Genomic DNA, 13,309 nt, shown 5'->3' with positions numbered 1-13,309 from the left:
CCTACTCCTTTCCGTCTCTCCCTCTACACAGTATGTAACTGGAACAGGATTCTGCCTTCTGGGATATCCCCGAGGTCTGCCCTCGCTTTCACTTGTCTTTATTTCCTGTGGAGGGGCAGGTGGGGGCTGTGTCAGGAGCCAGGATTGGGTTTGTTAGCATCTAATAGTTTAATAGATGAGAAAGGGAGAAAGGATGGTAAGGTTTGGAGGGGCTTGATTAAATCCAAAGGTGATGGACACAGATGGTGTTTATCCTGCTGATGTTTCCACATCAACACAGATCCTGTTGACTTCACAGGTCTTAAACTGGGTGGTGTTAGGTTAGGGCTTTTTAAACATTGATTCTAATATGTATATTTGGACTGCATATGTATAAATAAATCTCATTTCTTATAGTCTCTCTGTCCTTGTGTCTTCTCGGGATTTTGCAGAGTAAGAACAGGTGGGAGAAAGCCGCTTCGTCATTGGTTGAAAGGCAGAATTCATTGAATGAGTCATGATTTAGCCGCCATGATTGCTTTGTGCAGAATATATTGACACGGCTATATTTTAGCAGCCTAATCCTGAACGTACACTCTAATTTAATACGATATTTGCACGGTGCTCTGCAATAACATGTTCCTCTGATTGCTGAATTTAAAATGTGACTATTTAGGAAAGAATAAAACCCCACAGCTGTTGTTGATTGGAGATCATTTCATTTTTGTTTTATTAGAAACATTTACAATACATCTTGAATCTTGGAAAAATAACAAAGAACCAGAACTAACATGGCGCAGATACAATAATAATAATAATAATAATTATAATAATAAAAATGTCTCCAAAAAATGTAATTCACAAAAAAACATGTGCTATAAGAAATAAACCTGCAATATCACATGCCTCGTAGGGGCATGGCACACTGTAACAGAGTTCAAAGACTTCTTTATTATTATTATTTTTTCCCATCCATCAAAGTTGACGGTCAGCCGCGGAGGGCCGCGGCGGCAGCCCTCCTCCGCTGCTCACAGAGAAACCAGAAACTAATGCCAGCTGCTGCTGGCCCAAAAACTAATGCACTACAACCACTATTAGACCGGCATGAAACACTTCTACTGTGCTGGAAAAATTGGAAACGCTACCAAAGACAAACTGTCAGACTGCATCGGCCTCTCTGGAAACGTTAGGGAGTTTCACCAGCGAGCGCCGCCTCAGTCCCCGACCTTTCCATGCAGCAGAAAACGTGCATTTGGAGCCTTTTTGCCAAGTTTTTCATTTTTGAAAACTACATCTTGTACGAACCGAGAACTTTGAGTTAATTCCTGCGTGTCGCAGACGCTCTGTCATCACCAAACGGGGAACTCAGGACTTTGATGTGGGGACTGAAACGGCCTCCGTCTGGCTCCAAACTCCAGTCAGCTTTCTGCTTTCCAAAGAGGCTCCAACTATGAAAATCTACAGAGGAGGAATGGCCCAGGTGGAAATCAGGCCTGCACCATTCCTCCTGTCTAAGTGACCATACAACATACATGCAAACTAGTACGGTAATGAAGCTGTTGTGTGTATATGTGTGCATCTAGTTACATAGATCTACTACACAGTGCGCTGTTGTCCCCTCCCACATGCCTCCACCTGAGCTTCACCTGGTGAGCCCGTTGGGGAAGGCTTTGCAGCTGATAACGCCGTCGATCTCAAACTGAGTAGCAGAAGTAGAAAATGTATGAATGAAAGTGTACAAGTTAAGTGTGGCCCTGCTGGTGGAAGGGTCACAGCTGCTCATTCATCCTAAGCGTCGCAGTTTTTTTTTTTTTCCTTTTTTTTCTCCTTTTTTAACGGTTGATAAGTAAAAGCGAGTTTAGATTACAGAGGAAATGAGTAATGTGTTCAGTCAGTAACATGGGGTTAGTCGAGGGGGGAGAAAGGGTTACAGCAAGCAGCACCACACAAAGAATGCTGATGCAGGAAAAATATATAATTGAGGCACAAAATTGATGCTCTGTGACTAAAATATCTCCAAATTCTAAAAAATATTATATTATTTTCTGTAATTATTCCATTGTGAATGCACTGATGTTGAAGTAGTGCACGTGTGAAGTTAAAATTTCAGCCATGGAGAACTTCATCCACCTCCAGGTGAACGGAGCAGATCCCATAACTTTCATAAATAAAACTTCTAAACATCTTTTCTCATTATTAGTAGAAACTGACTTCCCTGTGTTTAGAAATATATTAACTTCTTGTAATTTTAATTAAAAAACAAAATGTCTTGAGGTTACTCATAAATATGTTGCTTCATTTTTTTTTTTTTACTTTTCATAAATAACATCCGGATACTGACTTTTTTTTTCCTCTGCTTTCTATGAAATAATAACCCATGTTAGCAAAATAGATTTGAGAAACTGTAATATGTTTTTTTTTATTCATTTTAAGTTACTTTCTATAAATGTATGTGGAAGAACTCAAATATAGTCTCCGCTGGAAAAAAGCCTGTCGCAGATTCTTCCCCAAACAAACAAACTTAAAGCTCAGCTGTAAAACTGACTCAACGATGCCGAGTGCATTCAGTCCAGTGGTCGTCTTTTTTGTTGTTGTTTTACATTCGTTTCTCGCTCGTGTGATTTAGACAGGTTGGTACGACAGTTGGAAGTGCATCCATTGAAAATAAGGATTTCCTATCACTCCTTAAAAGGGATCCTACATAAATGCATAAAGAGCTTTTATATCAAGAGAAGAAAAACACCAACAGTTTCTACCGTTACTATAACTGTAAGCTTAATACAATGTTGGAAATAATAATACTAACAAGAACTTAATGAATCAAATCTCACGGGGAGTCGCCCCCACCCCTCCGTCCCTCCACTGGGTCCAAACGGCGTTCATACTGGGTGAGCTGGACAAATGAAACTTACACTTTAGCATAATCTTAAGAATCATAATTAAACTATGCATCACTTCGTTAAACTACAGGTAAATATACAACTTTAAACCAATGTTCACTTTAAGGTCTTAAAGCTTTTTATACACTCCAGGCTGATGAATCCTTTATCTTAAATTTAAATTTCTCATAAATCTTACCTATTACTATATTTTACTAGCATGCAGTTAAACTTCAGGACACGGCGAGCGCCTCTCTGAACCATATATTTAACCCAACGCTTGTCGCCTCGTTTCGATTGAAGGTAATCCCGTACGTTTACTCTGAGCTGGGAATTTCTCCTGGTTTCAGTGTCAACACGATTCTTTCCATCTGCTTAAATTTCCTTTTTTGCCTTTTTGTCACAAGATTGGCCAAGTTTTCCAGAAAGATTAAGAAAATCCCTGGACTCGTTTCTTTCTTTCCCAACAACCAAACTGATAGAAAACTACACAAAAGACCGAGGAAGTGCCAGGATGTGCTTTGAGCTGCTCTCTTTGGGGAGACGTGAGTCTCAGCGGTGTCTCTGCAGTATTAATCCAGCGACACTGAAACTCGATATGCCTTCGTTCTCACAGATATCGATTAATCGGGTAAATGAACTCGAGTAAACTCTAAAGCGGGCGGATGTATCTAAACTAAGTGATAAGTTAGCTCTCCGTGTATGTTTGTTCTTTGGCTATGTCTGACCTTTTAGTAGGAAATAATACAGATGAAGAGTAGGTGGTGCAAAACAAACAGAGCCAGAACTTCTTCCTATGTAAACACGAGTAATGGGAGGATATGCTGAAACAGGCCGGCCCCCGGGCGGGTTTCAGAGCGCCTCTCTGCCGTCCGCTCGCTCCTTCCCTTTTTGGACCAAAGCCACGGAGACGTGAGCCCGTCGCAGGCTCGGCCTGCAGCTCTTTAACGAGCAGGACGGGCCTCGGTGCCGCTCCGCCCTGCTCTCAATCACATCTCCTCCATCTCACAGACGCTCCAGTTTTCAGTGCTTCTGAGGATCGATTGATTGATTATCCACATAAATAAACGACTAAGACCCTGATGATGAACAAAACAAGAGCAATTACTGATCCCGAAGCTGCCACTGATCCATTGTACCTGCGTTTCTGCACTGGCATGAATCCATAAGGATCTGAAGCAGATATCAGACAGATCGCAGTGTTTATCCTAATATTCAAGGTCAATTTCTTAATAGAATATTTTTAAAGAAGTGAGCGGGCTCCCCTGGTTAGTGTCCCAGTATAGTCCTATTATTGCTTTGCATCCTAATATACATACAGATTTATTTATTAGGGGTTAGGTTAATACACATACTATTCATTTGAGTTTTTCTTTGAGACTGGATTTATACATCAGCGACTTCGTAAAAGGATTTTCATAATTACGTAGTGTCTGGTTAATTTTTATCTATATATTTGGATGAAATACTAAGTTTAAATAATATTCTTACATGTATGAATCTATCTAATATAGTATTATAGTAAAAGGGATGATGGGACGCATATATAAAAGATTCCTTCCTCTCCCTAAACTCAAACATTTTGAATTCCTTATGCTAAAACATTGTAAAAATAATCCAAAGCTCACTCGAAGCAGGCTTTCGTCTGGATGTTTGTAACTGATACACATACCGTATTTACATAGATGCTCAGAGCGCTTCCCATAAAGTACTCATTAACTTGCACAGCGTCTAAACTGGGAGAATGTCCAATAAGCCCTCTCTTCATTAAACCAGTGCAACTCCAAACTAAAGTCAACAGCATTGACTGAATGGATGAGAGGTCTCCCACACTAAGTGCTACTGTAGTATTAAGAATACACAAGAACCACCATAACACAATGAACAAAGATGATAGGGAATCCTTATGTCTTTCAGAGTCTGTGAAATATATTTAACCATCAGCGGTCGGTTTGGTATTAATCAGATGCGCGTGTTTTGTAATAAGGTGCTTTACTCTGTATTTGATGTGTTTAAGAGCCTAATTTCCTGAATCCCTCTGATCCCCACCCAAGCAGTTTGATTCACATTCTTCTTTTTTTCTCCAAAAATAAGAACTTTAAAGGTTGTTTCAGGGAGCGGTATTATCAGATGTAGGGGTGTAACAATTCTCCAAACCGCGTTTTTTTTTGTTTCAATACCACTGCTGATCGGATCCCCAAAACCCTCCCAAACCTAACGAGGCGTGAACGGCCCCACGTGGGTATCACGGTACTCCGTATCGCGATTTCAGAATCCTTACACCCCTGATCAAAGGCCAAAGCTGCTACCTCGTAGGCCAAAGTAATGGCAATATTTCATACAAAACATTAAGGCAGAAAATAAAATATAAAAAAAGATCACGAAGTTCAAAGAAGAGCGTCATCCTGCTCTGAATGTGACGTTGAAAGCTCGGGCCAAACCTCTGTGCAACTCGGCCCTCCGTTAAAACTACTCTTTGTTCCTACGTCATGATTACAGCGCTGCAGCCCGCGCCTCCCGTGGGCGCGCCGCCTCTGTGCGCGTTATGTTCTTATTTCCTAAAGGAAGGGCCTTCTGTGGCCCGAACACACCGTCAGCTATTGTTCATCTTTTTTCCTGGTTTGGACACAGAAGCCGAGTTTGACTTGTTCTGCGGCGGTCTGAGGCCTGCTGAATCACCACACATGGCGCACATGTGACAGCGGCTCACTGAAAGAGTCGCATGATCAATAAAAACAGCACGATCTGCGGGGTCTGCTGTTTTTGGAGCATACTTCTCTCCTTCTCCAACCAAAATGAAACCCCTCCACCCCCATCATTCAACAGCTTTAATCCCTACCCCCCATCCGCTCTCCTCTAGCCCTCCGAAATCCCCAGGCTGGGGCTGAGGCAGACGCAGAGGGTGTGTAATTTGATTCAGCATGAGTGCTGGTTAAATGGGGCGTTTCCTCTGCTTTCCTGTCAATTACAATTGTCTGATTTCATTCTGGAGGCTTAACACAAGGGGGGGGGCGCTGCCATTGGCTGAAACCTCGGTGTCCATGGTGAAGGGGCAGTTGCAGGATGTCCCATACAGTAGCGAGCTGACATGGGGAGGGAGCCCAGAGGTAAAGAGGGGGTGAGGGGGGGACTTTGTGGAAATTTCGATCTGGACTGGCTCTGTCGCACAAACGGGCCCCCATTCAAAATTCAGGAGGTGCAGCTGGATAATGGGGGGGGGTCTGCCTTTGGAGGTGAATTTTTATTCATGTGGGAAGCAAACTGTGTAACATCCGTGATAAAAAGGTGTTACCGTTGGATCTCCTGATAACTGCAGATATTTCCTAACCTCCCCTTATTTCAAATCCAGCTTTCAGATTTTGTGTGTGTTTTGGGACAAAAGAGTCCCCCCTTCTCCCCACCAGGGATAGCTCAGAGCGGCAGAAAAGGAGAGGAAAAGGGGGGGAGGAAGGGGCAAGAGGGAGTGAAAGGAGGGGGGCCCTCTTCACCCAGCTGCATCCAGCCCCCTCTGTGCCGTCTAACGGTGGGGCGGGGTGGTAAGGGGCTTGCTGCGAGACCCTGCCGCACGGTCCGCACCTGGACCAGCCCATTTGCCTAATTATGAATGAGTGGATCCGGGCCGTGTCCGAGCTCCCTGCAGCCCACGCTGCTACCGGGCCCAGACAATACAGCTTCTCAGAGACGCCTTCAAACTGTAAGCCGGGGAGGGGGCATGAAAGCCACTCCCAAAGAAAAGGGAGAAAGAAAAGGGGGCTAGCCGAGACCTCCAGCTCAGGGTCACAGCCACAGTGCGCCATGAAACACCTGCTCCTGTACAGCTTTGCTAATTACAGGGGAGACAGCAGGCCCCGGAGCTCCCGCTTAATGCTGTTAGCAGTGCGGACGCAGAGTGTGGATTACTGATTTTACAGTCTCTACTGTTTTAATCTGCAGCTGATTCAGGGAACGTTTTACAATTTTTGCTCGGCTTCCGTCCACACACCGATTCTCCTCCTTATTTACAGCGCACACCTCAGAGAAATGCTCGCTGCCTGCAGCTCCTGCTTTGGCCCACATTGTTCGGTGGCTGCGGCCAAATGACCACCACAGAACAATAAAGCGCGGTTAAGGTGGCTTTGAGACGACTCCATCGGGGAGACGGACACCGAGAAGCAGCCAGCTGGATGGATTCCAGCGCTTTCGGCCTCACAAATTAAATCAGTGCTTTAAGCCAAGCGAGGAGCCACGAGGAGCGAGCATCACTGAGGCTTTTCAACAAACTGCAGTGGCCAAAGTTTAATCGATGGCCACTGGAAAGAGTTTTACTGATACTTTTTACAGCCTTCATCCATCTCTGTGATTAATGACACCAATAAAATTCAACCAATTAGTATAAATAAATCATGTAATGAGCTGTCCCCCTTTTTTTTTTTTTAGGATTATCTGGTTTCTAAGACTTTAAAATAAAAACCTGCTTTTTGTTTCCTTTGACTCCAATCAGTCTCTTCACATTTTCATTTTCCCTAAATATTTCAGACCAATTATATTGAATCACAATCACAGATAAAGGCTGAATCCACCTTCACATCTGCTCCTGAAATTTCGAGCTATGATTGACAATCCTATTTTAGACCGAGATGATTGTAAGGTGCAATGAAAACTGCTTTTTTTTTCCTTCTAATAACAACAGTGACTTTCTGGGTCAGTCAGGTGCAGACTGGGTACCTCAACAATCATCTTCCTTCAATATAAACCCACTTCATGGTAAAATAAAAAATTTGAATAATAAATGTTCACATTACTGTCTACTTCTGCCTTCACTGTGATTCATGAATGAAAAACAGCAGCAGTCAAAAAACTGAAAATGCAAGGTACTATACTTCTCTTATAAACAAAACTTTTATAAAATATATATGCATATATATATATAAAAGAAAAACTTAAAAATATTTCTTATACTTTTTAGTAAAGCAAGCAGTGCCTTCTAAAATATCTGCTTGATTGTTTTTAAATTTTCTGAAAAACAAAAATGTGTATTAATAATAATAATAATCATAATAACAGTAAATCATTATTGAACAAACACTGACAAAACTAATGGTAAAAACTGGCGTGGTTCTTTAAGAGAATATCCGGATGGCCTGTGTGACCTGGGTGTGGCACACTGGGCACTCCGGGTGGTTGAGCTCACAGATTCGGATGGCACACTCCATGCAGAAGAGGTTATGGCCACAGGGCACCAAGGCAGCCGTCACTTTGCTCTCAAAGCAGGTCATGCAGTCCCGCACGGTGGCCGGCGGCGAGTCCGGCACCGGCAGACGGCCGGGGAAGCCCTCGCCGGCTGAGGTGGGCTCGCTGTGGGCACGGCGGGCCTGGGCGTGAGGTGAGCCGGCTACGGGCACAATGCTGGTGACTGAAGAGTTGTTGGTGGTTCCGCCTCCGCAGGGCTCAGGTAAGCCGGGGGACAGTCTGGTTAGGGGCAGCGGGAGGCCTCCGAAGCTTTTGGAGCGCTGCTGGGCGTAGAAGGCCACCTGTTTGGGGTAGTCGGGGTCACCCCAGCTCTGGGTACCGTCGGATCCAAAATACGAGCAGGGCTTCTCTCCAGAGCTGGAGAAGTTGCCTTTGTTGTAGATTCCCCCTCCCTCACTACCTCCTCCCCCTCCTCCTCCAACCATGGCATCTGAGAAGTTTTGGCGGTAGCTGCTGGTGAGAGGCTTGCGCTGGCCCCCCTGCAGCCCCCACACCTGCTGTAGCCGGCTCTCCAGACCGCCGCTGCTGCCCGCCGGGCTGCTTCCACCGTTCGGCCCTAGACAGTCGTTCTCATTGTTGTGGTCGTGCAGGCCTCCCGTTCGAAAGGCGATGTGTGCTTCGATCTCCTCACGGGCCCGCTCGGCGTTACTCGGGGAGCCTGTGATCTCAAAGACCGGGTCACGGTCCCGACTCGGAGTGACAATGTAAGTGCAGGTCTGCTGCTGGATGCGTTTGATGGTGGAGCCTTTAGGCCCCACCACCAGCCCCACGACACGGTATGGCACTCTCACCTGAATGGTGGTCTGGCCTGGCAAAGGTGTGGGCGGGGAACCGCTGAAGGACACTCCCAGCTTGTTGCGGGATGCCCGCAGCATGGAGAAGTGCTCCGCAGCAGAGATGATTTCACGGCGGGCCAGTGCAACATCCTCCTTCCGGCCAGTGATCAGGAACACAGGTTCCTCTCCTCTGACGGGGGTTTTGATGTAGGTGTTGGTCTTGGCCCGCAAGGCTTTGATCTTGCAACCTGCAGAGACACCAACATACATTTTAAAATAAGTAAATATGACACACCGGCTCAATTCAGGGACACAAATCAAGTTAAAAGGGTAACAAGCAGGAGCGCGCTTTATCAACCTGAGCAGAAAGAAATGCTCGGCTCTGATGTTTGCACTGCTTATGGCCAGTTTAACCTAATGGTTCGCAGCCCAAAGGAAAAAAATGAGTAATTTATGAGAGTTCAAGGGCCTCGGCATTAGGCTCATTAGTGTCTTTATTGAGATGGCCATCTTATTTGCAGTAAATCACAACTTCCTCAGTCTCACGCGTGGTGCAGAGCCACTGGCCAGCGTGGACGTGGCTATGGCAGATGCAGTGTGTTTTCACTATGCTGGTGAGTAATTACTTTCTGACCTCTCCTTGAACTTGCCAGACAATACAGACAGCCCACATATGCTTCATTTTTGGGCCATTTATTGCTCTGCATCGGCCCTGTTTCTGATCAGCGTGGAAGGCTTCCCTCTGTTGAATGCTTTTAAGGCACGCTCTCAATGTGAAAAAGTGCAGCGTAATGTCATTTCAGGACAAATCACCTGACAGTGTAATGGCACAGACGAGGATGCAGGCATATAATAAATCATTAATTATTTAGGAGGATGGCCAGGTATACCTGAGGTCAAGAAGAAGGACCCAGCAGTTGTGTTTGGATTACACCTCATTAACGTCACACAGGTGTGTCTTCAAACTCAGCTTCCTCATTAAGATTTCCTCATTTAGTGACACATTAAATGTGCTTTCCTCGTGTTACTGTGACATCATCACGAGGAAGAGGCCCCTGATCTCATCGTAGCAGCGTGTCAGCATATCACAGCAGCAGGTATCAAAAGACACCTGAAGGTGAAGTGGAGGGTCTCCCTGAATACTACCACACTGGCCCACTTTGTTCTGGCTTCCCAGGAATCAGCGGTGCACGCAGAGGGATGGCGATGATACACCTCATGCCCCAAATTTGAGAATGCCCTCTGTGGTCATTGCCTAGAATCAGCCTAACAGACCTGTTCGCGGCACAGAGGACTCAAAGAACAATGCTTACCCTCAAGCTAGATTTTAAATCTTAATTAGTCTAAATTAATGTCTTATGATATGTAAAGAAAAGGGCAAAGGTCAGTTAGTCACACCCAGAAACTAAGGTCACTGTGTTAGCGGTGAAATGTGATTCAAAGCAAAGCCACCCTGATCTGAGGAGGGAGAGCGGAGGAGCCTGCCGGCGACTGTGGCAGGAGAAAACAATCATACCCAGCCCTTTCTTCATGGCAGGATGCTCCATTTGCCACATTCAGCAGACGGGCTCTGAGCGGAAGGGGGTGTGTACGCAGTGCCAGCTAACGAAGGGCCCAGATCAAAAGCAGCTCATCTCAAATCCCCCCACCCACCCTAAATCAGCACTTCTTCTCAGTCTAGGCTAAAGGGCCCTCTTGCTACACTTGTGCACACTGGATCCACCCTCTGTCTGTCTTCGCTTAGCCCATTAAAATTCAAAACTTACACTTGAGAGTAAAGAACAGGAGCTGCAGATGGGGGGGGCACACACAAACCAAACCCACGTTACTACAGCAGCGAAGCAACAAGGAGGAGTGTCAGTAAAAGAAGCCATCTCCACTCCTCTGGATCCCGGTGACATGATTCCAGACCTGTTTGTTTTTGTTGGCAGATAAATCGGGATTCGGTGATGGAACCTCACCCTCCCTGCCGCCATTGTGCTCCTCTCTCCGTCCAGCCCCCTCATTTCTCCCCTCTCCTGACAGACAACCATGTGGCATTGAGAGTGTGCAGTGAAGTGGGGCTCATGAGGAGCCCCTTGTGCTGAGCTCCAAGGCGTGACTCCCATTCAGCTTTCAGATGCTACACTGCCCCCCCCCCCCCCATCCTTGTTTCTCCCTGCCCCTCTCACCCGTGGGTTCATCACAGCAGTTAACAGTGAGTGCAGCCTTATCAACACCACAGTCCCTCCTTTTTTTTTTTTGTTTTTTAACTTCAAGCTTGTTTGCAACTCGATTATAAAAAAATCCAACCAAACAGCAGCTCAGCCGCAAATAACCACAAACAATATCCATATATATATATTTATATTTTTAGAGGATTCCCACCTTCTGGTGCAACTTCTCGCTGAGTCACCCCTTTAAGACCATCCCGTGTGCCGAGCAGCAACACCGTGTTAATGCGCCCCTCCCCTCGTCCCCCGACTCACACCTTTGTTTGACAGCTGCTGTCATTCAACTTCAGCTCTTTGTTCAAGAAAAACCTCCAAGTGTACGAAAAAATGCGGGCACAGCCTGCAACGTGTCTGGAATTGAACTTTCCAACTCCCTCATTTGGGAAAAAAACAGCAAGGGTGACTACGCTGCGCTCTATTGTCCAATTGTGTCAGTGGGGCAATGCGCAACATAAACAAGGAGCAGAATACACCGAGCAGGGGGGAAACAGCCGCTCGTTTGCAGCCCGGATGCCTAATTTGGGTGATTTTCTTGGCTACGGGCTCGCAGTCAGAGACATTCTCGTGTACAGCAGCTGCACGTTGCCTTTTTGAACAGTCTGGCGCGTCTCAGACGACAAAGGAAGCAAGTGCTCTCCCTGCTCCAGTGTGTGTCTGTGCGCTGACATTGATGGCGTGGATGTAGAATAATTCGCCCGGGAGGGAACGGGTCCCTCTCTCTCTCTCTCGTGCCTCTGAGCAAATTGAGTCCAAAACGAGCACAAAGCCGCCAAACGCCTCGTTTCCGACTGTAATCATGAGTACACGAGAACTTGTAACATTGCGAGCAGGAAAAGTGGGAGGCTGGCTGATGTCTCGGGGGAGTACAAAAACACACACAGACACACCACTCCCTTTTCTTTGTCAAATAACACCAGGTAACAGTTGGAGAACAAACAACAAAGCACACGGGGACGCGCGGCGGGGCGCATGCAGCAGCGCAAGTTTGGAGGGAAATCATGTGCAAGCCAGCGGTTTACCTTGTCTCCCCACTATTTCGGCCACATGTTCAGAGCTGGGCACTGGGACGCATTCTGTGATGTTGCAGCCTCGTCCTTTCGTCTCACTTGAGGAGCTCTCGTACAGGGCGCACAACTTGCTCTTCCCTTGCAGGATCGCCGCGTCCCCGCCGCCCCCGACGCTGTTCGTGTGGTTGTGGTGGTTGTTGTTATTGTTGCTCCGGTCCTGTACTCCTGTTGTGGGGGCTCCGCCGCCGTCCTCGCCTTCCCCGAGCCCCAGCAGAGACAGCTGGCCCAGCGCGACCCTGAGGGCACGGGAGTCGTCTTCCTCCTCGTCGGGCGGCACAAGGAGACCCTCACTTCCGAAGCCGGAGCCGGCCAGATCCCTGCCGTAGCCCCCATTTTTCTCCATGATCCCTGCTAGAACCAGCAGGCTAGGCATGGCTAACAAAAGAGTGTGTGAGACAAAGACAGGGGAAAGAGACTGGAGAAACAGCACCCGTGCCGCCTCCTCCTCCTCGCCCCCTCCTCCTTCCAATTCCCCCCCTTTGCGCTAGCCCCTCCCATAGACCGGCCCCCCTCTCTCTCTTTCCGCCAGACTCGCAGTACAGTAGTCTCTCTCCGAGCTCCGGGCGCACGGGACACAAGGCCGTCTGCACAGGGATGGGGCTGGGCGATGCGTTGCTCCACCCAGTCTGGTTTACACAGCTCCCCTCCTCGCCGAGACAAAACGAGCCGCCCTCCCGTTGTACCATTCCGTCTCAGGTTCACGAGCATGTGGCGTCTCGCGTCGAGCTTTCCTCCCCGTTACGAATAGAAGAGAAAGAAAGAAAAATAGCCCATCGTTTACATCCTGCACTGCAATCACATGAGCGCAGACTCGCAGCTCCGGAGCCGCAGTGTAGCCTGGAAGCCGCATTTTTGCCCACTTATGTAAGAATAGGCATCCAGGATGTAAACAGTTGCGTATTAAAAGGTGCAGGCACAGTGCGCACATGGTGGTGATGCCGCTCAAAGGATGATGTCAACTTTATGATTAGGAGATTAAAAAAAAAAAGCAGCAGCTGCACTCATGCTGAGGGGCACCGCGGACCATCTGAGATGAATTTAAGGAGGAAAGGAGTTAGTTTTTTTAATTTTTTTGGGGGGGGTGGGGGTCCGCCCACCTCTGTGTAGCCGTGCTTTGCGGCAGGTCACCGCGCTGTTGTCTCCGGCGCCGTTGCGCATGAGGATGT

General features: G+C 47.0%; 2 protein-coding genes across 2 annotated transcripts in view; both read right to left on the bottom strand.

Moving 5' to 3' along the window:
• Positions 1-13,309, bottom strand: part of LOC115793883 (platelet endothelial aggregation receptor 1-like) — a 151,321-nt gene that overhangs the window by 40,570 nt on the left and 97,442 nt on the right. The gene's annotated exons all lie outside the window — the stretch shown is intronic.
• On the bottom strand, positions 7,932-12,829 carry mex3a (mex-3 RNA binding family member A). Its single transcript, XM_030748990.1, is given in 5 exon segments — positions 7,932-9,111; positions 12,096-12,618; positions 12,620-12,652; positions 12,654-12,784; positions 12,787-12,829. Coding segments are annotated over 5 exon segments (1,884 nt in total). The 3' UTR covers positions 7,932-7,957.

Source organism: Archocentrus centrarchus, chromosome 16 (genome assembly GCF_007364275.1).
Source record: "Archocentrus centrarchus isolate MPI-CPG fArcCen1 chromosome 16, fArcCen1, whole genome shotgun sequence".
Lineage (NCBI taxonomy): Eukaryota > Metazoa > Chordata > Actinopteri > Cichliformes > Cichlidae > Archocentrus > Archocentrus centrarchus.
This window is presented reverse-complemented; position numbering and strand designations above follow the sequence as displayed.